The 27,625-nt window shown below is 36.0% G+C and overlaps 1 protein-coding gene across 1 annotated transcript in view; it reads right to left on the minus strand.

Moving 5' to 3' along the window:
• The window catches only part of LRRC6 (leucine rich repeat containing 6), a 38,378-nt gene that overhangs the window by 6,113 nt on the left and 4,640 nt on the right, over positions 1 to 27,625 (minus strand). Inside the window, exons 3-11 of the mRNA XM_026842506.1 lie at positions 23,677 to 23,754; positions 21,484 to 21,656; positions 20,295 to 20,494; positions 18,955 to 19,143; positions 15,967 to 16,044; positions 13,801 to 13,866; positions 12,218 to 12,287; positions 11,286 to 11,381; positions 4,529 to 4,614 (exon numbers count right to left, since the gene is read on the minus strand). Of these exons, the coding sequence (XP_026698307.1) occupies positions 4,529 to 4,614; positions 11,286 to 11,381; positions 12,218 to 12,287; positions 13,801 to 13,866; positions 15,967 to 16,044; positions 18,955 to 19,143; positions 20,295 to 20,494; positions 21,484 to 21,656; positions 23,677 to 23,754 (1,036 nt within the window). The remainder of the gene's footprint in view (positions 1 to 4,528; positions 4,615 to 11,285; positions 11,382 to 12,217; positions 12,288 to 13,800; positions 13,867 to 15,966; positions 16,045 to 18,954; positions 19,144 to 20,294; positions 20,495 to 21,483; positions 21,657 to 23,676; positions 23,755 to 27,625) is intronic.

Genomic DNA, 27,625 nt, shown 5'->3' on the forward strand with positions numbered 1-27,625 from the left:
CAAAAACAGATTATTACCCTTACAACTACAGATTCTTCCCACAGATTTGTTCTTTGCACCTTCTCCACCAGAATCAAGCTAAATCAGGGTCATCCAGTAAATCAGAGCTTTGCAGTATGTCTCATCTACAGCAACAGTGTTACATCTCATGCGAGACAAGTATAGAGATTTTTTAAAATATTCAGTCTTTTATTCTTTGCTTGTTAATAAATGGAAAATGATCAAATAAAAATAAAAAGTTCTCCAAGGAAAGTAAATTAATGCTTCTTCATCACTATGAAACTGTAAACCATAAAGGAAGTTCTGGTAATGAGTCATGATGACAAGTTTGCTGGAAAAATGTTGGAACTAAAATCCAATACAGTGATTAAAAACATCCAAGTTCAACATAATTTACAGGCAATGTTATATATTTGATGTCTCTCCCAACTAGTGAAATTTAGCTATAAATTACATATTGCCACTAAGAACTGATTCCAGTAGAACGTAAGTAATTCTAACCTAATACATTGCACAGTATATTCTACATCACCTGCTGGCTTAGTCATCCAGCGCAAGCTTACCTAGCAAAGAGGAGAAAGACACTTATAGCAGTCAGATCCCAATGCTTAAACTACTCAAACAGAAATCACCTCTATCTTACATTCCTTGGTTCATTATAACAGATGTGTATAGACAGAACTTGCTGATTTGTTTTTAATTCTGCTTTGTGAAATACCCTAGAAATTGCTGCTCCATTCTTCTGCCTCTTCAAATTAATCCATTCTCTGGCTGTATTTATCAACCTCTACAGAGCTACTGTAAACAAACAAACAAACAAACACCCCAAAACACAAAAACACCACAGACAGAAAAAGGTCTCTCTCATGTATTCTTAGGTATCTTTCTTCACTAGAGGAATTCAAGTATATGTATTATATATTTACATTCAGAGACATTTTGAGTTTGGTGGTTTGTTTGTTGTTTGTTTGTTTGTTTTTTTTCTTCTTTTCCAATGTGATAAAGGAAGAATAGTCTAAAACCAAGGGTATGAGACAAGGTTGATTGACTTTATGTAACTATTACTCTTAAAATTTCAGTATGACTTCAGAAAAGTCAGTTCCTACCTGTATCTAAATTTCACGTATGCAACTGTGGTAAACACAACTTCTGTACTTCACAGATGAATTGTGAGGCCACTTACAGTAAAGAATGGCATATTCGGCTACTACATTAATAGAGGCTTTATAAGTATAATAAATCAATCTGTCAATTCCTCCCAGAGAAACTTGTCTCATTGAAGGCTTGAAATACAGTTTTGTATAGTCACAGAAGAAACCTCTCTTACAGGGCCGAAGTAATGATAATATCATCATGTAATCTAGCTAAGAAGAGTTAGAGATTTAAAGCACTGCATTACAGCTAAGCAGATTACATGTCTGACAGCATTTAGCTAAGACATCTGTAGCTGTCAAGTGTAATCACTGTAATGAATGTTCTTCTGTAATCTAAGAGACAACTATTCAGCAAATTTTTAACATCTGGCTAGTCAGCAACTTTTCAACTAAAGAGGTCAAAACTTACTATTTTTAGTGAGAACTATAATTCCAAAGACTTTTTCCCTACTTCTACTTTTGTGATATACATTAATTTAAAATTTTAATAGTAAAATTTGTATTTTTCCTTCAAAATCTGCAGTAAGCGTCTTTGTAATTACTTAAAACTGCACTGAAATCCAACACAAATTCTTGGGAGTTTTGCTATGCCATGGAGTATCTTTAGTTCATCAGCTACCAGGAAAGGGGACCATTTCACATTATTACTTCTGTTACTTCCATGTTTCCATTATTACTTCTATTTAAATATTCACTGTGTAGTCAAAAGTAAGGACACACAGAGGGTTCTAAGGAAATATATAATCCTAATCCACAAATTGCTAACTCTTCCGCTGTTTGGCAGAATCCATTTGAAGGAGAGATAATGTCACTTATCTAACGAAGGAAGGTCTAGTTTTCACTTGGAGAAAAGACAAGACTTTTTAAAAAACTGATTTAAATTATCTAAAGCTTTAGCGGTACTCCTGTGGGAAAGAACCATTCCTTTCGGAAAGTAGAATCATGGAATAGTTTGGTTGGAAAGGACCTTTAAAGGTCATCTTGTTCCAATTCCCCCTTCCATGGGCAGGGACACCTTCCACTAGACCAGGCTGCTCAGAGCCCCATCCAACCTGGCCTTGAATGTCACCAGCAATGAGGCATCTACCACCTCTCTCTGCAACCTCTTCCAGTGTTTCACCATCCTCAGGATAAAAAATGTCTTCCTTATATCTAGTCTCAATCTACTGTCTTTTAGTTTAAAACCATTACCCCTTGTCCTGTTGCTACAGGCCCTGTAAAAAAAAAAAAAAAAAAAAATCTGAATCCATATTTCTTATAAACTCCCTTTTAGTATTGAAATGCGACAATGAGGTGTTCCCAGACCCTTCTCTTCTCCAGACTAAACAAACCCAGCTCTCTCAGCCTGTCCTCATAGCAGAGATCTTCCAACTCTCTGGTCATTTTTGTCCTCTGGACCTGCTCCAACAGGTCCATGTCTTTCCTGCACTGAGGACTCCAGAGCTGGACAGTGTATTCCAGGTGGGGTCTCACTGGAGCAGAGTAGAGAGGAAGAATCCCCTCCCTCGACCTGCTGACCACGTTTCTTTAGATGGAGCCTAGGATACGGTTGACTTTCAGGGCTGTGATTGCACATTGCTGGCTCATGTCCAGCTTTTCATTCACCAGTACCCCCAAGTCCTTCTCCACAGGTCTGCTCTCAATCCCTTCATCCTCCAGCCTGTATTTATAATGGGGGTTGCCCTCACCCAAGTGCACTTGGCCTTGTTAATCATGAGGTTTGCATGGACCCACTTCTTAAGCTTGTCCAGGTCCCTCTGGATGGCATCATCCCTCAGGCATGTCAACCACACCACTCATCTTGGTGTCATCTGCAAACTTGCTGAGGGTGCACTAAATCCCACTGTCTGTGTCACTGATGAAGATATTAAACCACACTAGTCCCAAAATGGACCCTGAGGGACACTGATCTCCACCTGGACATCGAGCCATGGACCACCACTCTCTGGCTGCAACCATCCAATTCCTCATCCACCAAACAGCGCATCCATCAAATCCCTATCTCTCCAATTCAGAGAGAAGGATGTTGTGGGGAACCATGTCAAAGGCCTTACAGAAGTCCAGATGGATGACATCTGTAGTTCTTCCTTTGTTCACTGATGTAGTCACTCATCACAGAAGGCCCCTATGTTGGCCAAATAAAACTTGCACTTGGTGAAGCCATGCTGGCTGTCTCAAATCACCTCCCTGTCATCCAGGAGCCTTAGCATAGCTTCCAAAGGGCATCTGTCCCATGATCTTCCCAGGCATACAGCTAGTAGTTCCCAGAGTCCTCCTTTCTACCCTCTTTAAAATCTAGTGCAATATTTCCCTTTTTCAGGTCACCAGGGACTTCACCTGACTGCCATGACTTTTCAAATATCATGGAGATAAGTATCCATCATTTGGCTTGGACCTTTTAAAAATATTTTAATACTTAGTAATCAGGATGGTGCACTGTTGTAATCACTGCTGCTAAGGAAAGGGTGCAGTGCTTGTGGCTCGTTAGGAATCTCAGCAAATTCTTGCAGTTGCCCTATTGTCTTCTTATCATGCAGATCATGCAAGAAAAGAGGCCATGACTGATTTTTATTTAAAAAAAAAAAATGATAGCAGAATTAATGACAACTGACTTTTGCAGAACCATTTTGCCAGTGTCCTAAATATTGAGACTAAGAAGGATACCCATGATCCATAATGCTGTTTTTTTACTAACTGCTTAGCCTTTCCATCAACGTCCACCACAATGAAATCAAATAAGAAAACAAATGCAACACTTCAAATATAAACAGATAAATGGCTTAACAAAGTTTGTTGTTACTATATCTTATTCTGGTATGAATACTATTGCCTATAGCAAGAAAAAAAATATTAAAAGATACATCATAATATTTGTACTTAGGCCAAGTGCCCATCAACCCTAGTGTCTATCTACAGCAGTGACTAAGAGTAAAACTCTTACTTGTGAAGAGTAAAAATAAAAAATAATGTATCACTAATATTTGTTTGCTTCTGGCAGTCATTCACTGCGAGAATTTCAAGAGATAGAGTTTACATCACATTTAATAGATAGATCTATGTTATAAAACCTTGCAAAATTGCTTTTTGTACCTATTTATTAGTGCAGTAGCTCAATCTGTATACCAGTGAGCAAATACATTCATGAGAGAGATTCACAATCATTGCTTTCTAAATGGTTTTCAGACCTGGGTTACACAGCAAGGAGCTCTGCAGAGGCAATTCTCAGTAGGTGGTTTAGTTTTAGTATATACCAGTTTAATCATCTGAATGAGCTGATGAAGCAAAACTGATGGCATATACTGAAGTATATATTCTGGCATGTGAATAACACAAGGACAAAAAATAAAACTAATGCAAAAGAAAAAAGGAATTACCTTTTTGCATTTTTTTTCAGCATATTGCAGTCAGAATGTTTAATTGAAGTTGATACTTTTTGCTTAGCAAGGATTACTTCTTTAGCCTAAAATAAAAGTAGACAGAAAAACAATTACGATAAAAATTATATTTATGCTCACAAGCATTTAAATAATATGTCAAAAATAGAAAATTTAAGAGGGTCTAAAATTTTTTTTTTTGAGTCATTTTTTCTGTTAGATCTTAACACTCTTCACTCAGCATGAAACACATGCATAAGGGAATTTTAACAATGATCTGAACTGAATTTATTCAAACACATATATGAGTATATATATATTTAAATATTTACATCTATTTGTATTTAAATAAATGTTGTCTTGTTTAGCACCATGTTAATAATGCACATTACTGCTTTTCTCCATAGCTAACTGTTTCAGGATGTACCTCTCATTTGCATTTCAGTTCTGGTGTCCATGTGCTAGTTCAGACAGTTTTATTAAAGAATCTACTGCAGTCTGGACTTCTCACTCTTTATGAAACGGACAAGTGACAAAAAGCCTCCCTCAGGTCCTTTGCTAAAAGAGAATCTCAAGTTCAAAGTCCAAGTGAATTCCCTTTCACAAAGAAAACATGTCCATCACCATTTTTTGGAAGATGTGTTATTGATAAAAGGGTATGTCATGGCAAAAGAATATCTCTCCCTTCTTAACAGCATCATGGGAGAGGGACCCCTTAAGCATTTGAAAGGAAGGAGGAGAACAGGAACTATACCAAATACTTAATATTAATTTCATTGAATATTTCTTAGTGGAATTGTTTCTAAAGTAATCTGTTCCAGAAACCTGGTGAATTTAATGTCTCTGTCCTAAAACCTACAAGAAATAAGCAGACCCTGTAGCTTCTGGTGTTCGTTTCTGAGATTCATTGTGAAAAGACTGATCCCCTCTGATTCTGTGTATACTCTGGTGAAGTCTGTTTGTTTGGACATTCCCTCTCTTCTCAAGAGCCCCTCTAGTGTTCTGTTCTTTTAACAATAATTCATTCCTTTGATCCCCTTGAGACTCAAATTCCTTACTTTGCCCTCAGAGCACATCAGCAAGGATGGTGAGGAAATTTGCTGATTCTGCAATCAACAGAAAAGGTTTCACTGGCAAGAAGAAGTGATCCTAGAATTTAGGGAAGGATTAGGATTTGCCTACTAGAATATCCATTGTCCATTATGAAATATGGTTTGACATAAAGCTTATTTTCTTCACAAGATGTCTACCTACTTCTATTCAAGAAAAAAAATTTAAGTGATAATTTCTAATTTTAGTTCTCTTTGAAACACAAGTCCATATGCAACAGTGGTATGTGAGCTTCACCAAGCCACTAGCTGACTGTCCATCTCAGTGACAGTGATCAAGAACTGCCATAGCTTCAACTCAGGCCAAAACTAAGAGTTTGAGCTCAGTAGAAAGACAACTGTATGAAATTTAAAGCCTGTGGTATATGGGAAGATGGACTAAATATTATATAATGAAGCTTTCTGAAAGTTATTCTATGAAACTATTGCTAATATTTGCATGAATCAGAAAACAGAAAAGAAGGCTCTTTTAAGATCTTTATCAGAGAATTCTAGAAATGGATGTGTTAAATACCATCTAGAACATATTTGAGAAAACAGAAGGAATATGTGAAACCAGTATTTTTAACCTGAGTTATCTTTTCAGTCCTCATTTTTTTCCTATAGTGGCTTGCTTCTTCTACAGTAGGAACTACACTGAGTAACAGAGTTTCCCTGAAACACATTTTTTCTGAAGGATTAATAGATTTCTAGGGTTCCACAGCTGTATGCCTCCACATGCCTTGTCAGTAATGAAATATTACTGCATTTACCATACCTAAATAAGTGAGAATTATACAATTAAATTCTATCAAATAACCTTTACACTGACATGCATAATATAGACCTATTTGTAAATTAATTAAAGAATCTAACTCTCATTGATCTTTAAATTTCTAAATGCTTTTGAAGGCCCAGGCAATAAAAAGCTGTCAGAATTCTTTTGTGACTGCTTATATAATAAAGAATTAATCAGAAAGTGCATTTTTTTCTCTCTGATTCACTAAAATAAGGAAAGTGGAGTTTTAAAACATGACATAAAATGTCTCAGAATCTTAAATGAAATCTACTTAATAACACTGATTTTTGATGCTTTTTTTCAGACATTAGTTAAAATATTAGATGTGTAATCTATTGATGACATTTTACAAAATCAGTGATTTCATATGTCAATTTTGGTGGAAGTCTATTAAAGAAACTCTCAGTTGTTAATTTTTCTGCATCATCTACAAAGGTGACACTGCTAGACCATAGAGGTTCAAAGTTTGAAAATCTTCATCTCACAAATATTTTTCCCAGAAAATGAAGCATGTACAATATAATCACTATCATCTCCTTACTCATGCAAAATCTCTGTACAGATGGTTGTTACAGTATAAACACTACATTTTAAAAGTGTCACTATATCATTTCACTGAATGTTTTGTCCTTCAGTTTTGATGACCTTCCAAAAAATGTTGGTGGACACTGCCTTAGAAAGATACCCATTCTACAGTGATTTGCTGTGCAGTAAATAGCACATTTAAGAAAAATGTTTCTAGAAAAGAAGGTGAAAATTTTTGCTTTCTTTTACTTCATGTGGAATTTACTATCTCCAACATCTCTGGTATGGCAAGGTCAGTCATCAGAGGGAAGGAAAAAGGTTTTGTTTTTCTTAAAGGCTAGGAAACTATGAACAGACTGCAAGATGAACGGTGAAAGGTTTAGTAATCTGATCAGAAACTCACTAAAGCAGGTAAAAAACACTGAATTCAATTACCTTTCTGTTCTGTTACTGAGATGAGAGAGACCTTTTGAGGACAGTATTAAAAGAAGCATATTATAGGAGACTATTTTTAGATTAATAGCATTTTTAACATTTTGGTTACGTAAGGAATGTGCTAGACCATTTACCTAATTGCAAATAATTTTATTTTTATAATAACTGTTTATCAGGATCAAGGTTAAATATAGTGCAGTATAGTCATTAGGCTTGTCTTATCACTGATACAACCTGAAAGAAGTGGCATGAACCCTGTTCTTCCTATTATCTTACTAAATGGAATTCATATTAAGTTGATGATCTCAAATTAGTATTCTCAAACATTGTTGATAACCTCAGCCATAATGTTCTGAAAGAAAAGTATCTATTGGCCTTCCAGTTGTTGCTAATCTTTATACATTATACTTTGTCTCCTAGTTTACATCCTATTAATATCAATAAAATTTGTATGGATAGAGAGCATCTGAGAAGGGTATGTATCCCAAAAGTATAACTTGTGCACTCTAATTCAGTCCTGGGGTAAGAGAATAGATTCTGTAACTGTAATATAGAACAAAGAACAATAGGTTAGTATCTGCTACACACAATTGCAATGAAATAGCACAGATCCATCTTTGGTCAGCAAATCCATGAAGTTCACAGGATCACAGACTCAGAGTATGGTTGATATTGGAAGGGACCTCTGGAGGTCACCTGGTCCTTGCTCAAGCAGGGCCACCTAGAGCAGGATGTCCAGGACTGTGTCCAGTCAGCTTTTGAATATCTCCAGGGATGGAGACTCCACAACATCCCTGGGCAACCTGTGCCAGTGATCAGTCACCCTCACAGTAAAAAAGTGTTTCCTGATGTTCAGAGGGAACCTCCTGTGTTTCAGTCTGTGTCCATTGCCTCTGATCCTGTTACTGGGCACCACTGAAAAGAGCCTGGCTCCATCCTGCTATGCACCCTCAGGTATTTATAGACATTGATAAGATCCCCCCTGAGCCTTCTCTTCTCTAGGCTGAACAGTCCCTACTCTTTCAGCCTTTCCTCATAGGAGAGATGCTCCCAGTCCCTTAGTCATCTTTGTGGCCCTTTGCTGAGTTCTCTCCAGTACATTCATGTCTCTGTTGTAGCGGGGAGCCCAGCACTGGACACAGTACCCCAAGTGTCTCTCACCAATGCTGAATAGAGGGGAGAAATGCCTTCCGCCACTTCTGCCTCTGCTGCAACATTCCTAATGCAGCCCAGGATGTAATTAGCCTTTTTGGCAGAAGATATTGCCAGCTCATGTTCAACCTGGTGACCACCAAGACTCGCAGGTCCTTTTCTGCAAAGCTGTTTTCCAGGATTCAAATTTTTGAATCCACTGACAATGAAGATATTAGACCATGCAGCACTCCATTCATACATGTATCTCTGTGTCCCAGCTACACAAGTAGTTTTTACTGAAAACAAGGCAAAACTCAGAACATCAACTCAGTTATTCTATAGAGCTTCTCTCTCCCCAGATCTCACAAAGATCTGCGAATCATGACATTCTGAGATGAAGCAGGCTCCAGACCCTCAGGCTAGGTAAAATGTGTAGATGCAGCTAAAATATCAAGGTAGGTGAAATATAAAGTCAATAAAGGCAGTTCTCAACCACAATATGAAGAGATAATATTCATTTTGCTGATTTAGGTATGACTTTCTACATAGGCAACAGAGTTGAAGATATCCAGAGACTCTGAAATATTTACATTTTCTAAGGCACTGATCATCCACAAAGAGACTGGCAAGACATATGAGTAATAAAAGCAGGTCATGGGATAGAAAACTGATAGTACTTAAAATACCCAAAAGACAAGTAAAAAGTAAACAAAAATGTTCAGAAACATTTGAAAGTGATATCTAAAATGGCAAATGTCAAGGCCTCAGTTTCAAATAAATAAATTTAGGAAAGCATGAATTCATATAGGACTGAATTTTGAACATTAACAAAATATGGATCTTAACAAAATTAGTACAATTTTCAAAACTCTTCAAGCCTCTGGTGTAACTGCATGCTTGATGCTAGAGTGACGGTTTGTGATTTAGTGAGAGGCTGTCCATGTAGGGAGAAACAGATGGTAAGGGACTGGAGCACAGAAGAAAACATAGAAGGTATAGAACCACAAGTGGAAAAAGCCAAAAGCTAAAAAATAACTTTTTATTTACAGCTACTAGTTGCATAGTCTGAGAATTAAATCAGAGCACAAAGAGAAAGAAATGACCCCAAATAGCAGCTGAAGGTTCCTCCTTCAGAGAGAATTAAATCAGAGCACAAAGAGAAAGAAATGACCCCAAATAGCAGCTGAAGGTTCCTCCTTCAGAAGAAAATGCTGTAATTGATATACCCTGGCAGATTTGTATGTAGCACCATGCCCCACTGCTCCTACACAGCAGAGAAACTCAGTAGAGGCCAGAAGGGTAAGGATATAGCACCAATTTATTTTTTTCCTATAACTATCCTTGGGCAGGATTACCTTATTTCTGAAAGCCAAAAATATATTATGTAGTCCTAGAGGCCTTAAAAGCAGCCCAGCCCCCAAAGGCATAATAGCAGAAGAGCAAGATGCTGAAGTTGATTAACCTCTCCCACAGCTGCCAGAACCTCACCATATAATCCATTCTCGTATCCAGAACTCTACCTTCCTAAAACTTCCAACTCCCTGTCTGCTCCAAGCCCTTCAATCCATCTCTGCTCTTCCTGCAGGTCCAAAACCTCAGTCTTGCACCAGATGATATCAAGTTCCACCTTAAGTGCCTTCCTCTTTCTGCCACCATCCCACCTGTTATGCCCCAAACCTGAAGATACCTCTGCCACTCAAATTCTCTCTGCCTCTTGTCTTTTATTCTGGTTCACACTGCTTCATCTTCCCCATATTTAAGCTGTAATGTTCCCAAAACTTCCACTGGCTGCTGGCTGGCCACCCATTACCCCTCTCACTGCCTTACTTCAGTGAATAAGTTGACCTCTATGTCTTCAACTGTTCCTCATTACTGGTCATTCCTTCTCTAATCTCTATCTAGGGTGCAAGCTACATTTACTGAAACCATAGGAAGACACACTGAGAGGAACTAAAGTGGACACACCTATCAGTTTGCTCTCATTTACACTGCAAGACCTGGGCTGGGCAGGGGAGAGAATACAAAAATCACTTTAAGGCAGCAGAACTCTCAGCTGACTTGAATCCTAATCATCACACCACCACACTAGCAAAAATCAGAGCACAGGTGAGATAGGAGGGCACAGAGTTAGGAACATTAGGAGAATATGACTTCTACCCATGCTTCTTTAAGTACTAGGGACTGCTGTGCAGCATTTTCCAGTTGAAACACCCTTTTGGCACAACTCTTCTGCTCATTGATTATGTGCTTCGTACATCTGGTCAGTAGATCCCTTCCAGCCAGAGAGAGCATGCAGAGAAAGTTAAGCAGCTCTTGTTCTGATCACCTGAGACACGAGAGTAGTACATCATTCTGGTCCTTCAATCAAAACATAATCTTCATACATGTGTGCCACACAAGTTTTGAAAAATTGATTTGTTTTTATTATTTCACCAGTGGAAAGATAAAGTAGGTAAATTGCTTATTTTCAATTATTTAAAAAATCCATCTTCTGCATGTTTTGCAGAGACTCTTTTCATATATAAAAAGCTGGTTTTGTGGAAAATAAAGGATTTTCCTAATGTTCCTTTAAAGGGATCTTAAATCCTAAGGTTTGGCTCTATGATTGATTTGTCTTTCTGGAATGTTCCTTCTATTGAAAATAAGTCCTGATGGGAAAGGCTAGACTTAATAACTTTAGCTAGCCAGATGTTACCTGTAACTCAGAAACTTTCCCAAAGTGCTCACAATATTTAAGTATCTTTGTATTATGACTCCTCAAGATTATTTTACATACCTTTGGCATGCTGACAACTAAATGACCAGTTGTTTGTGATCTTTTAGCAGAGCTGCTATCTGGCTTCACTTCCTCAGGGAGCACAAACTGAAAAGGCTATAAGAAAATATGGGATTGAAGTATATAATGATTTTTTTTCTATTTTCTTTTTTTTTTTTTTTTTTTTTTGCAGCAACATCACTATTGCATCCTTTGATCTTCAGGACAGTATAGGTCTAAATCCTCTCACTTTACATGTAGTATTAGTAATACTAATAAATTATTATCATGTTAAACAGCTTTTACTTACAAGTATAGTCATATGTATATTCCTGAATTGCTGTCATTCCTGAAGTGACATTTCTAAAGAAGGTTATAAAATGATACTTGACTTATATTAGCAAATAAATGAGAAAGATTATCCAGTCTATTTTAGACATAAAGTAATTCTGAAGTTTTATTTATGCAGTTAGTACAGTCAAAAATAAGGATTTTCATTTTCTGTTTAAGTACTTTGCTTTTTTTTAAAAAAAAAAAAATGATGACAAAATTAAAACCACTTAGAAGAGAGAAAACTGGAATGACATTTTAAAGGCTCCTTCAAAAGAATATACATCCATTTGTTTCTGTCAGCTATAAATTCCAGATTGTGAAATTGCTAAATTTTAGCCTAGGGCAACTAGCAAGCTCTCTTCATAAGTGAATTATGGTACACTGGCGGGGTGGGGAATAGGAAAAGAGAAGGAGGGGGAAAGAGAGTGAAATTTCATTTCAGGCTTTGCATGTTTTCTGGTTAGGGCTTCCACAGTTTAGTTCAAAATAATAAAAGTATGAAACAACATTTTTTTTCTCCACAGGTGCACATGGTTGGTAACTCATAAAAGTCAGATCCGGAGTCCACTGAATAACTATTAACACTTGAGTTGAAATGATTTTAGTTAGAATATACTAACCTTTCCCTTCACCAGTACTTGTATGTAAGTTGGCTGAACATCAACATCAAGCAGAGAAGTGTCCAAATGTCTTCAGAATGAAATATAAACACATAAATTAATCTACAATACTGACCAGTAAATAAGCAGTGCAGATCATATAGCTCTTTAGTGATGATTTCACAGTTTATAAACTACACACTTCAATTTCACTTATTAAGTTATATGAAATATAATCAGGATTTAATGTCTTTGGAAGAAAAACATGATCTTCCTGTATGTTCACAGAATATCAATTAAATGACTAAATTGATGTCTAAATTCTGTCAAGTCCACCACATCACCTACTGTATAACTGCAAAAATTCAAAATCTTTCTGGAAAATAAAAAAGTCTTTCTTCTATTAGTTTAGTGCTTTACACTAATACAAAAATTAATCTATTTGCTATTTAAAATTGTAAAAGTATTTTGCTACTTTTCTGTCTGAATACCTAACTAGTAAATATATAATGAGCTCTCTTTATTTCTCAGAATTTGCTGGAAAACAATGAACAGAAATACTTTACATTTCCAGAAAACACAGTACTTTTACATTTCGGTACGGACAAACAAAATTCGTGACCTTTAAAATCTCCACTTTAACATTTGTTCTTCATCATGTGACACATACACTCATGTGAATACACAAGTAAGTCTTCCCTATTTTCCTTCTTTATAACATTATTTCTCAGGTGAATTTTTCAAACTTTTTAGTCTGCATTTCTTACAAGTGAGCACAGAATATTACAACATATCCAACATTTTATTGCACATGAACAGATTTTCTGAGGTTCCGAACAAACCTAATTCTTATGGTTCAGAAACATGGAGAGGGCCTCTTTTGAGGAAAACTAATGAGCTTTAAGTGAAGAACAACTGGCATGAATAGTGGTTTTGTGCTATAAAACTAGTTCAAGCTTTAGTCTAACAAGTTCCTATTATGGGTAAACTAGCTTGTGGGTTTCCAACCCCTTCCTGAAGTGTGGGCAGGGCCACTGTATAGCTTAGTAGTATATACTATCAAACAGTTATCAGGTGTCCTTGTCATATTTTAGCCTGGTTCAACCAAAATTCTTCCAGGCAATGCCCTGGCGCAGTTCAGGAATAGTATGAGTCATGGACTCTTTCCAGTAAAGAAGGAAAGTAGGACAAGGCTACCCTACTGTGCCTTGGGGAGGAGAACTTAACTAGAAGGACATGAATTGTACTGGACCATTTCTAGGGCCAGAGAATGGGCAAAACCCCCATTTCCTATAACCGTAATCTACAAATGAAGAATGGAAAAGATTTTACATAAGTATAAAAGGACAGGTTTGGAGGAAACCTGCAGAAAGCATCAATTCCAAAAGGGACACAGTCCTTATTCAGGAGTCACAGAACAGTCTGAAGGGTCTTTGGTTTATTCAGCTTCATTTCTTTGGCATAGGCTTCAAGATTGATTCCATTACCCCCTACAGTATTTGTTTTCCTCATAAAAAGTCCCCATTACAGAGAAGAGTATAAATGAAACATTGTGTATCAGAACTTGAGTGGCAAAAATTAAGAGTAAAAAGAAAAACTCTGACCTGTAAACAGCAAGATCCAGGATGATCTGGTTATTTTCTTCATCATCTTTCAAAGAGAAATGAAGCCTAAAAATAATGACAAGAAACACCTCCAGGATAAATACAACTAGAGTGAATAAGCAAATATTATGGCAAACTTCAAATTCAACTGCTAGCAATTTTAGCTGAATACAAATACCATTTAGACAATATGACACGTGATCATTTTAAAAACAGTTGCAATTTTCCTCATGAACAGAAAAAAATACTGGCGTTTGAACCAAAGTAATTCTTACATTTATTTTCTGTTCTCCCCACCCAAGCCACAAGAGGAAAAAAAAAAAAAAAAAAAGCATCCTTTTTTCACAGCAATTAATTTGCCTAGACTATAAATATCTGCCTATGCATTTCCAAAATAATACATGATTTGCACAATATCCTCAATTCTATAGGCTTTATTTGTTGAAAATGAGAATATAGATTGTATTAGTTGCATGGTTGTGATCTCCTGGCTGAGTCCTTAAAATTGTGAATGAATCTTAGCAGTTATAAATTGAAAACAACATCTATTACTAAAACTGCAGGGAGATCTAGTCTAGACTTACAGTTCTGCTCATATACTCAAAACATTTCTCATGTATTAAAGTAAGAAAAAACCCACCTGTAAATGAGCAGATTTTTATAAATTAGTTATTAGTATAAAATGCAAGGGGTTTCTTAATGCAATTTATCTGGAATATTTCAGTTTTAATTAAAATACTTAGATACTTTGGGTTCAGGTAACAGAAAGAAGATTAAATGCTAACATTTTGATAATATTTTTTTTTCAGCAATAAAAATATTTGCCAGATATACTTTCTACTGTTTGCTCTCCTGTAGTCTGATACAGTCAATCTGTAAGAAAGCTTACAGGGCTTTTAGTTTATGGGTAATTTTTAATGGAAAACTGCAAATAATACAAACCAGTTTTGTTTCCCGTTCATGTTTTTTTCTGTTGCTGCATGACAAATTTTGAGAATTCACTAAAACATTAAGGGTGAAAAAGAGAAAAGAAATGTAAAATTTTCTCGGGGGCACCTTAATCAGAATCGAGGGAGAGAAATAGCCTGTTCTCAGCAGCATGTAGCCATTCCTCTTGCTAACCTTCAAAAAGAACACCAGAGAAGCCTGGACATCGCCACGGACAATACTTTCACATTGAGGCAAAAACTTTGAAGAACACCATCTGTCTACTTGTATCTCTTTATTTATGTCTCTCCGATACACTGCCAGATTGCTCTGAAGAGCTGTGATATTCTTGTTGAAGCCACGACAAAAACTGCTCGGGTTTTACGTTCACAGACCACTTTAATCCAGAAAACCTGGATGACACAAACAGGACTGCTACTAACTGTGGATTCTAGGGGAATGCATTTCTTCTAAAAAGATAGCTAGAGCTTTATTCTACATGTCTCTGCTTGTTAGAGGCATAATCAAGTTCTATTAAGACAAGATTTAAACTATTTTAGACTTGTCTTCTTTGAACTGGAAAATTATTTAAAATTTTTTTCAGCCAGCAATTTTTACAAAAAAAGTACATCGATACAATGGTAAGTATCTTCTGGTACAGATGGATTAAGCACATGTTCTTCTGACACTACCTTTAATTTTCCCTATACCACTGAAAATTATGCACTGGTCTTATAATGTAAGTTTTCAAATTTATTGAATTTGCATGGATTTATAAATTTCCAAGATTTAGAAAGCATTGTTCATGCTAACGATATGCAAGTTCTTAGCTTTGATTTTGCAGCTAATTTTTTCCACATTTAAAGTGGCTACTCTTAGATATTTATCTTCAGTAGTCAAACCAGGTAAACTTTTTCCACTATTAGCACAACACTCCAAGAAAGAGAGCCTTACCATAGAAAAGAACAAAACTTTATAACTTTATTACAGAAAAACAAGTTATTCAGTCATCAAAGATCAAGATGTTAAATTAAACAACTTTCAACACTTCACTCACTGAAAATTAACTCTTCTTCCAACATCAGAATATAAATTTAGAAGTCAGTTTTCCCACCAGGAATATAATAATGCAATGATAATTTGTTAGCCCTCTTATTTTTGTATTATCATATATCTTGAAATAGATGCTCAAAGCAAATATAAAGAGGTTGGCCTGTTTAACCTCTTAACCTTACATACTTAGGCACATTCACATTCAGAACTTTTCCTTCGGCAGTGACCAATCTCCAAGGAGACTTCTCTCTCTTTTTTGATTCCCTTAACAAAACAGAAAGAAAAATGGTTTATAATTTCACATTCTGATATTTTATGTTTAATAGCCAAAAAAAAGAAAGAAGAGGATGGCAAGAAGAGGTAAGAATTAGCTGGTATTTGATGTTAAGGCTACAACTTATTTCAGGAACTAGACAGATTAAATCAAATGTCCAATTGCACAATAAAAGCATCATCTGAAGATAAGCCAATGCTTTGTAATATCACGTCTTACATTGATAATAACTTCTTCTGCATGTCACAGTGTCCATTATCAAACAGTAATAGATCAGATTTATTTAGTGTATCTTAAGAAATCAGTGGGTTGCCTAAGTATGTGAAATTGAATGGGTTTTGAGTTATAAATGTTCATACTAATCATAAGGTTTCATTACTGTTAACTGGTTTGATGTATGTGCAAGCAACTCTAAAGAAATTTTTTATTCATGCTAACTTAATTACTTTCACTGAACAAATGTTTGGCTTATCTCTAAATAGTATGCCTATCAGTCACAATTCTGCATTAGTAAAAAGAATTATAATGGTCAAAAGATTACAAGCAGCACCTAATAAGATACAGTATGACCAAAGTGCATACATATAGATTACTTGTTGATGCATCTGTTACATTTTTTTTTGGTGTTCTTCCTTCAAAACTACAATATATATTACAGATGGAGACGTTAATCTTCACTATCTATGTCCAGCTATCATCAATTAAACTATATCTGACCTTCATTTAGTGCAATAAACAAGCTACCTTAAATTTACCTGCCAAAACAAAGCAGATCACTGTAAAATCAAGATTTGTAGTACAGGTATTTCCTGTATAAATGTTTAGATCATGAGCAAGGAGAGGAAGAGTAAGGAATCTTAGTAACACGAAAAAGAAAAATCTGCTTGCACCTAGGTAAAAAACGGCCATGTTTTCTTTAAAAATACAGCACCGTAATTTTCACTTTGTATTAATCCACTTTTCAGATGTTCAGCACAGAGTGTATGGCTACTTCAGGTGGCATATAAAAAACCCTCGTTTCTCAAAATACTTGGTCTATAAATACAGTGGATTTACAGAAGAAATAAAAACATTCAAGTGGAGATACTGGAATGATTACCTGAAAAGAACTGCTTAAGAAAGATTCACAACTATGCACATGTTAAATACTATTCTACAGTATTGTTCCAAGCTTTAACATGGGATTTGTGGGCTAGCAGTTTCTACACCTGATTCCCTACTATTGACACTTAAATGCAAAGTGAATGAACCATCACTCTGTTGTAAAGATGCAGTTCTCAGACATATGTCAGGAAATTATATCCTACCACCTTTTAGCTTGAAATCTGTCTGCTCACATGAACCATTTTAAGGAAAATTCAGTCATATCATAATGACTAGAGTTTAAGATAACTTGTTTAACTTTGTGATGAGATGAGCTGAAAAGTCTTGTTCTGGAAATAAGCAGCTAAAGGAGACCTTGTGCATCTTTCACCTGCAACTGATGTTATAATTGTCTGAATTTTCTTTGAATGAAACTGATGTATTAATTTATTTTGCAATAGCCAAATCCGCTCAGTTTATCATCAACTATTCAACTATACCCACAGCTGGCAAATTTGTGTGCCAACATGTCATAAATAGGTTCAAATTTAGCATTGGTCTGATTGAGTTCATGTCAATTTTATACTAAAATAAACATCCTTTTATACGGAGTAACTTATATTTAAGTTACATTTCAGCTCCTGTCCACCAGCAAGGATGATTTGAAGTTGTCAGGGGCACCTTTCTGTTCTCATCTTTCTCATGCTACCAAAGAAAAATCTCACCATCAAAACAAAATGAACCATGAAAGGATTTTTAACTCCTTTAAATGCCTTGGAAAATGAGAAAAATCTAGAAAGGAATTATTCTGTCTTTATTATAATGCTATTTGGACTCTCCCTGAATGTTTAGAAGAAATCATTTAGAACATATTTGCTTTTGACTAGACCAAGGCCTCCCTAAACACATCAAAATTCTAACTAGCTAGAATCTGGGTTTCACAGTATTTCTTCTGGGAAAGTGCTAGACCTTAAATTAATAATAGCAACACATTATGCAGATTTCCAGATTTCTTGGAGAGTTCCCTAGGACTGACTTTTTCAATGCTTAAGCTTCATAAGTCATTTAAAATTCATGCCCTTAAAAAGAACAGCTAGAAAAATCTCTGGTACAAATGCTCTTATATAAGAAAAAAAAAAAAAAAAAAAAAGACATTACTTACAATGTTTGTGGAACTGATAAGTCATCAGCAATAAAATAACTTTTTTTACTAGCATCTGCATTAATTTTCCATGTTCGGCAAAACCAGTGACAACTTTAGAAACTTTTAAAGCCCAGATATCTTCAGATTCACCATGTCAAATTGCATAGATAACATGAAGAATTTTATTACTCAGGATGAATATCTTCAATAAAGTATGTGAAAAAACTTCTAAGTCACATAGACAAGGTACCTGAAACGTCACTTGTACAAAAATTTTGTAGCATGGCCTGTAGGGCATTTATATAATGCAATCTGTACTCCGGATAAATGCTTTTGCAAGAACATTAAACATTGAACTACATGAAACATATTTAGCTGACAGAAAAGTGAAACTTCTAAAGTCCATAAAATGGAATTGAAAAGTGAAATTATATTTTAAAACTTTGAGGAAAAACAAAATAAAGGGTATCATAAATTTTAGAAAATTAAACAAAACCAAATGAACAATCTGAATATTTCATTCAGATTTTATAAGCATATTTGCACAGGCAGCAGGGATTTAACCTGTCAGTTCTCAATAATATTTATTGTGAGACAGTCACCTACCTCTTCTCTGTACCTTTGAAAATTTTCACTTCTTCAAGTCATAGAATATATTAAAACAAAAATATACCTTATGTTGTCTTTAGCTCTCCGTTTTTCTTCAATATATCTGTGAGTTTCTAATCTAGATTCTGGAGTATATGGTGTAAGCTCCTCCCAAAATCTTCTGTCTTCTTCATCATCTTCAACTGTTCTCCACATTTCTTGTTCTCCATCTCCTTCTGCCTGATGGTTTTCTTTGTCCTGTAGGGAGTCTGGACTATACAAGATCATGTGGAAAATTATCACAATTAAACCAAGGAAAAGTAACAGTACTTGCTAGTGAATTATTGCAATAAGATATTTTTAACCCAATAGCTGTATAATTCCTATCAAAACCAATATATATTTGGATAATGTTCTCTGCTCTGCTTCTTTCATCAATCAGAAAATATTTTTCAACATAATATTTTTCATTGACTTAACTAAGACATGACTAGGGTTATGCCTAACTATGCATAACTATAGTTATGGCTAACCTTCTGAAATTTCAGATAAAGAGTTCAACAGATTTCATTTCAGAAGCAGAATTTTCAGATAACCTCAAAACTTCCAGGTGAAAGAAAACCCTCAGTCCATGTAATGTTTAAGTATTCCCAACATTAGGTAGCAGTAGATTAGAAATTTATAGGGTAGCAATATTTTACTTAGGCTTCTCCTCAAAGTGCCATCACAGAACCTGAATCATTTTTCCCCCTAGTCCTAAGCCTCTGCAATCTTCAGAAATTCTCTATCAATACAGAGAGAAAACTAAATTTATGATACAGCTATGATCTATGAGGACAAAGTTCCATAGCCAGATCCAAGGAATTTAGTCTCTATTGCATTAAAAATAAGATGGATGGCAACTGCAGTGGATGATGACCCCAGACAAAAATCCTTCTGCTGTCTAGGTAACCTCAGTGATATTAGGTGAAAGAAGTATAGAAACCAATATTCCATAGCCTTTTACATCTCAAAAGATCTGCAATATTCCAATTCAGTCCTCATATCTAGTAACTCTAAAGCAAAAGAAATTACAGGTGAACAGCTGCTTTCTCTGGAACCCCTGCATTTACTTAAATAACAATTTCCAGCTGTTCTTCTGAAAGAAGCTATCAATTACACTATTTTGGCAACCAGACAATTTAGCTTGGAGTTTTGGGACAAAAATTCTATTGTACTGTCTACAGGTCAGTAATTAATTATGTTTGTAATTAATTATATTTTTCATTAGAGCTAACATGCACAAGGAGAAATAATTCTGCTAGAATCAACAATAAAGACAAACAAAAATATTTAAATGAAATTATATAAACTATTTAATGACGAAAACCAAAATTATTAATGAAGAATGACTTTTACTCCCAAACTGTTGTTGCTTACTGTTACCTGTCAAATCCATGCTCAGATTCCATTTGGTTTTGTTTCTTGTCCTTTCTTTCTTGCATCCTTCTTTGAGCCTCTTCTTTTTCTCTGGCCCTTTTGAGAAGGTAGGCTTGTTCCTGTTCTCTTATTTTCTGTTTCACTTCTGGGTAATTTTGAAGTGCTTGAATCCTCTCTGAACATTCTATTTCTTTACTATCCAAACACTTCCCAATGGGAAAAAAAAAAAATCAATGTAGATATGTGAGAAATTTTAAACGTATTCACATCAATAAATACATTAAAATGCAAGTTAATTTTGATAGATTACCTTCTGTATAAAATTTAAAATACACCTTTTCAAACCTCCACAGCACTAAGTAGTTATACTGTATTAAAAGGAATTAACAATAAATTGCTATTCAAATCTGAAAATGGTTTTATGTATCTGAGAGATGCTTTTTGCATTTTCTAGGAATTTCAATTGGTCTTATTAGACTATGTAGTAGAGAGTCCCTTTAACCATTTCTCATATTTGTCTGACCTTGATTCAGCTCATGAATCTACTACAAAATTATTTCTTTTGATCTGTTAGTTAATTGACATCTAAGTGAGTTGAGTCTACTCTTAATAAGTTAAGCAAGCGTCTGTGCTTCTCCAAGGGAAATTGTGGAAGCATATTTCAGGACTGGGGCTGCCTGTGTCAATGACAGAAAATCATTACATCAGTTCAGTCATTGCACAAAATCTCAATCTTAAAGTATCTCTGCTGATGCAACACAGTGTATCTTTACATCTACTTCTATCTTTCTACTGCCTTACACTGTTGATTTGGTACATATTGTTGGTGCGGTACCAACAACCTGGTAATCATCTGCAATCATGAAAACAATTTAAAAATATATTGCTTATATAAAAACGAATAAGAAAGAAACTAGAATACATACATTGTATTTATATTTTCAAAACTTTAAGCATCTCCAATAAAAATTACAGAAAAGGTAACAAATGCATGTGGTTTATTCAAAACAGAACCAATTTATTATCACATTATTTACTGTAGTCACATTCTTCAGAATAGAATTTCATTTCCTGTGGACAGAAAGAAAAATTATACTACTTTTCCTATCACAGGCATTTATTTTGCTTGGAATTAATACGTTATCAACAATACTCATTATTGATTTGGATATAAACTTGATTTTTAAAATCTTACTTTTAATTGATGAAGAGTTGCCACTACAAATTGTCTGTAACCTTCAAATTCAGTGCAGGGGTTACCCACTAAAAACAGTTCCTTCAGGTGTATATTATATTTTAGGGTTTCAATACTGGAGAGTTCACCGATGAAATTTGCTGTCAGGTCAAGTTTCTTTAGTTCTTCACAGCCTGTTTGAAAAAAAATTCAGTTTGTCCACAACACAAATGTACACATGACATACAAACACACACACATAAAACTGTCTCTATTTGTTGTCTGTGTACTAATTTCATCCTACCAGAATACATCTTTTCTAAGCCACAAGTGAGAGTAACTCACAGCTTAAATTTATGAGGTCACAATATTTGTAGAAAGAAATCTCAATAAAATACAAATTGTCAAAACTTATTGATTTTGTCACCATCAAAACTTCATGGTCAGTGTCGTTATACTAGATGAGCTATTAAATGTTTCATTTTTGGATAAGATGGAGTTCAGTTTTAACAGTCTGATTGCCTTGGTACCCCTCCTCAACTGAGTGTTCACCATACTGTCAAAAGAGTGTTTAATTGCTTTAGCAGACAGGATCAGTTATGGGTTTCATTTCTGTGTACTGTTATTCTCAGCTATGGTTATTCAAGTGTAAAGACAAGGTTTTCTTAAAACTGACTCCAAGTCAAGATGAGGTTTTCCACTTCATGGACTCGGCTATTGTGAATACTTTATCACTGGTTAAATTACAAATACCAGTGAGAAAAAGTGTTTTGTTAACCAAAACAATTAATTATAAACAGAAAGTCTAAATTAGCTAACAAAATGCTCTGGGTAATTCAGATCCAAAACTTATCAGTCTCTCTTTTTATCATAATCTGTCCTTGAATCATAACCTTGACTCTAAAAGAAAAAATAAATAAATAAAAGCAAGCCCAAATTTGATGTTCCTTATTGTCATCACTTCTTTTCCTCTGCAGGTTTATTTGGAAAGTATTTTATGCACAGTGGAGCGGAAAGAAAATAAACAACTCAAAATGATTTAGTAGGGGATTTAAATAACCCAAATTTTTGCAAGGCTCACTCCCAATGGTTCTGACTCATAAGTAAATGATAAATCACAGTAATAAATAATGCAGCCTGATAGAGGAACTGAAAAATTACTGGCATGAATACAGATGCAAGTTTCTCAACAAGTTGCCAAATATGTAATGTACTACCTATTTCTTCAACTTTTACAAATTTGTGTTTAGTCTACTTGCTTATTTTTTTGTTGGATTTAAGCCATCCTCTTGAATCAGCTTGTAGACTTAAAAAAAAAAAAAAACCACAAAAAAAAAACCCTAAACCAAAACAGAACAAACACTGCCCAAAACAAATGAAAAAGCACAGCTTTTCTTTTAATTGTTCCTGTGTCAGGATGGACATTTTAAAGATTCAGCAACTGACTTAATCAGAATCAAGAAAGGGAAAGCAATCAAGTCAGAAATTATTCAAGTAATATGGCATGTGTTTATGGGTGTCTCTAAATTTTAGATTTTGATCTTGGAAAATGCTAGATCTTTACACATCTAATTATATTGACAGGATAAAGGATTGAACACAGATAAACCAAACAGGACTTCATGCAATGACAGAGAAAAGAATAATCTGAATAACTCTTTAAAAGTATCCCAGACTGTCAATGCAACCTGTGTATGGAGTAGAACTTTTGTGTATGTGACACCTGATTGCTGAATTGAAGATGAAAATGACAGCTAAAACATTACAAAAGAGAGACTTTTTACAGCCTGTATGGCATTTAAAAAAAAAAAAAAAAAAAAAAAAAAAAAAAAAAAAAACCACAACATTGCTCCACCTACCCTGCATAACAAATTATCTTACCTATACAGTGGGGAAATACCAACTTCATGAAAGATTTGGATTCCCACTACGTAAAGTATTAAAGAATAGAGCTATAATATCTGGCAACACTGGTGAGAAAGTATGCAGAAAGTGAGTTAAAATACACTTAAGAAAGTTCAGTGACCAAATTTCAGCAGTAGGAAGCACTTGCTACAAAGAAGCATTTGTTCAAATGCTGCACCTAAAAAAAGTCTGAGTATTGACACAGAACCTTTATTGGTGGACACACTTAATGTCTTCCACCCTCTTTCACACTGTCACAACTTAAGTGTTTCAATAGGAAAAGGCAAAATGGTTTGTTTAAAATCTGACCTTCAAGATTTTCAATTCTTTCAATGTTGTTCAAAGCTACATTTAAATATTCCAGCTTCTTTAGTTTGCCCACATTTTCTGTAACAAAACATACATCTGTTATTTCAGTTCTCTTTGCTGGAAAGGGCATTATCATTTTACTTGCTCACTTCAGTGAAATAGTAAAGCAGAAAAATAAGAAGGACAAATCAGAATATGTATCAGATTACAGAACATTAATATTTTAATATTAATAAAAAGACAAACCCCAAAATATTCTCTAAAACCAGAAATGAAAATAAAAATGTAAAAAGAAATAAGGAAGGCAATAAAGACATTTTTTATCACAAATCCATTAAAAGTGCATACTATACAAGAGAACTAGCCAAAAGTGCATGGTGAAGCATTACATCTCATGAAACTCAGAAAGTGACACTGTCCTGCATGATATCCTTGTCTCTAAATTGAAGAGACGAGGATTGGATGGATGGACCCTCATTGCATAAGCAACTGGCCAAATAGTCTCAGTCAAAAAGAGTTGTGGTCAGCAGCTCGGGAGAGCAGTGATGAGTGGCATTCCTCAGGGGTCAGTGTTGGGACTGTCACTGTTTAACATCTTTGCTGGCGACATGGACAGTGGGATTGAGCACACCCTCAGCAAGTTTGCCAATGACACCGAGCTGTGTGGTGCAATCAAGACGCTGGAGGGAAGGGATGGGCCATCCAGAGGGACATTGACAGGATTAAGAGGTGGGCCAGTGTATGTGAACATCATGGAGTTCAACAAGGCCAAGTGCAAGGTCCTGCACATGGGTCAGGGCAATCCCAAGTACAAATACAGGCTGGGAAATGAGTGGGTTGAGAGCAGCCCTGCAGAGAAGGACTTGGGGGTATGAGTGGATGGCAAACTGACTATGAGCCAGGACTGTGCACTTGCAGCCCAGAAAACCAACAGTATCCTGGGCTTCATCAAGAGAAGAGTGGCCAGCAGGTCGAGGGAGGGGATTCTCCCCCTCTACTCCGCTCTCGTGAGACCCCACCTGCAGTGCTGTGTCCAGCTCTGGGGCCTGCAACACAAGGACATGGACCTCAAGTGGGTCCAGAGGAGGCCATGAAAATGATCAGGGGGCTGGAGCACCTCCCCTGTGAGGACAGGCTGAGAGAGTTGGGGATGTTCAGCCTGGAGAAGAGAAGGCTCTGGGGAGACCTTATTACCGCCTTCCAGTACCTAAAAGGGATCTACATGAAAGATGAGGAGGGACTCTTTATCAGGGAGTGTAGGGCTAGGGTGAGGGGTAATGGTTTTAAACTGAAAGAGGGTAGATTTAGATTAGATATAAGGAAGAAATTCTTTACTGTGAGGGTGGTGAGGCCCTGGCACAGGTTGCCCAGAGAAGCTGTGGCTGCCCCCTCCCTGGCAGGGTTCAAGGCCAGGTTGGACGGGGCTTTGGGCAACCTGGGCTGGTGGAAGGTGTCCCTGCTCATGGCAGGGGGGTTGGAACTAGATAATCATTAAGGTCCCTTCTAACTAAAACACTTTATAATTCTATGATTATATGAAAGGATCAGGCCATACTTAGTCAAGCTTTATAAAATTAGTTTTATGCTCACTTACATAGAAAACATTGGTTTCTTCAGTATACATTTAATTTTTAAAGATCTTTTATCTACAGGATTAATAAAAATGTCCTCCTGTCCTTCATTTTTAAAAATTTTGCAAATAAGGATTTATATGGCTTCAGTATGAACAAAACAAAACCATACACATGTAGTATTTTCACCATGAACTATTGAAATTAGCAGGTTCACAATGCATGAGGTTGTGTTGGAACAGCTAGCATTTCCTCCGTTGAATACAGAAAGGGGGTAAAGAGGGAATAGGGTAGCAATGATCTTCACCAGATCCAAGTGTCTGGAAGATGCAAACACCACTTGAGATACATGACACACAGGTCAGAGTCATAAATCTGAGATAAGATACATAGTGTAGCTCATGTCACAGTTCATCAGTTTCTCCCCAGTCACCAGATGCTTTGACGATCTGACTGGAAATTCTATCCAATGAAGTCACAAATTTTACCTCTAATTCACAAGCCACACTGATTAACTGCTGCACAAACTGTCCCTGCTGAGACAAAGAAGTTCAAGCAGAGGGACTTCATCTGCCCAACACTGGTCATGTCTATAGCTGAGTTAGTTGCCTAGGCTCTTCTATAATCAATAAAGAGAAATAGGCTCTTCAAGGTGCAGTTTGTCTTCTCTTAAACTGGCTGTCTAGAACTTGTGGACCAAATCATGCTCAAATATATGCCTTTTCTTCATCGCTGGTTACAAAGGGAGGCTACAGTAACTGTCTCAGACGTAGATGTCTAAAAGTTTGGTGGCATGAATCCTACCACTTAGTTTACCAAGACCTCAGAGAGATATTTTCTTCATAATTCACAAACAGATGATGAAATTAATTTCCCAGCAAGGACTTAGACAGCTTAAGTTGGCTGTTCATTTTTCTTACAATATTTCTGTAACAGCAGTAACACATAAAGATGTGAGAGAGACAAGTGTTGAAACCAATAGTATCTTGTGGGGTGTTTTCCTTTTATAGAAAAGAAAAGATCCAGGACTCATCCATACAGTGGATGCCTTACAAGTCTGATTAGTAGGCAAGTCTGATCTTGAGGGCTGCATAAATGTTTTCTTTAAGAAGAGAAAAGACACATCCCTATGGAGTCAATATAAACTGTTACGCTATGATATTCTGAAGTGTGCTTGGAACTGCTGTGTGCTCCACCTGAACAGGTTGGTATCCACTAGGAAGAATTAATTCTCAAATTCAGTACTTTGTAACACAACCCCTACTGGCAACCCTTTTGATCACTACTTATATAGTGACTTCCATTACCAAATGAGTCTATGCTGTCAAATGAACTGGCTTCTTTGATAGAAAAGTTTTTATCTCATGGACCTGACCTGTGGACAGAAGTCAATCTAGGCCAACGGGCTGATTGTCAGAGCTGTCCCCAGGGTGGTTGACAAAGACAGCGCTAATGTGACCACGAGGAGCTGTAGCTTACTTTGGGGAGGTATTCCAGTATGGCACTAGGGTCAATTTTCCTCCACAGACAAACCTGAAAATGACATTTCAATAAGGCTTATGTTGCTTTAAAGAACCAAACAGCATCACCTTGTTCACACTTTTAAAAGCTTCTCTGCTTACAGTGTCCCCAGAGTGAAATTCTGAAAATATAAAGCAGCATTTTAGAATTCCCAGTTTTTCCTGTAGCCAACATCCTTGCACATACTTACTGTGCCTGGCAAAACACTGGCTAAAGTGAGCCTGCACAGAATACAAGACAACTTTTTTGCTCTGAAGTCTAATTTATTTTAAATTTAGATAAGGAATGAATTATTGCTAGCCCTGATACACTATGTTTGTGCTGTTCCTTTCATGCTACTCTTGATACTAAAGGCGGCAATGCTATTTTCTGAAGAATTTATATCAGGGGTATGAAGGTGCCCCACATAAGCTAATGACGGTAAAGGGACCTATCCGTTTGGGATTAGTGTAACCGAGAGCTTTAACTCTATACTGCTTTCATTCTGGACTATAAAATGCCTGCCAATGTTTCACCTGTTCCTTGGGCACCTCTTTATACTCTTAATTTTCAGGACAGGTAGTAATATATTCCTTTGGAAATGTGACACAGCTTGTACCATCTACATTTTGAGAAATCCTTGCAACAGTAACAACTTCCCTCCTTACCCTACATAAAACTCAAGAAAAATGGGCTTATGATCAGTTACTAACATTTCTCTTCTATTATCAACTTTACATAGCAAGGCAGCTTCCAAGTGCATCAGTCTTGTTTTAAAAAAGCCAGCAACTTTTTGCCGGGAAAGGCCATAATACAGAATTAGTGATGTGCCTCAGTGGAGGATACTTTGGAAATGAGACCCTTTTATAATGTATTAC

This window comes from Athene cunicularia (assembly GCF_003259725.1).
Source record: "Athene cunicularia isolate RWA chromosome 2 unlocalized genomic scaffold, athCun1 chr2_part1, whole genome shotgun sequence".
NCBI classification, from domain to species: domain Eukaryota; kingdom Metazoa; phylum Chordata; class Aves; order Strigiformes; family Strigidae; genus Athene; species Athene cunicularia.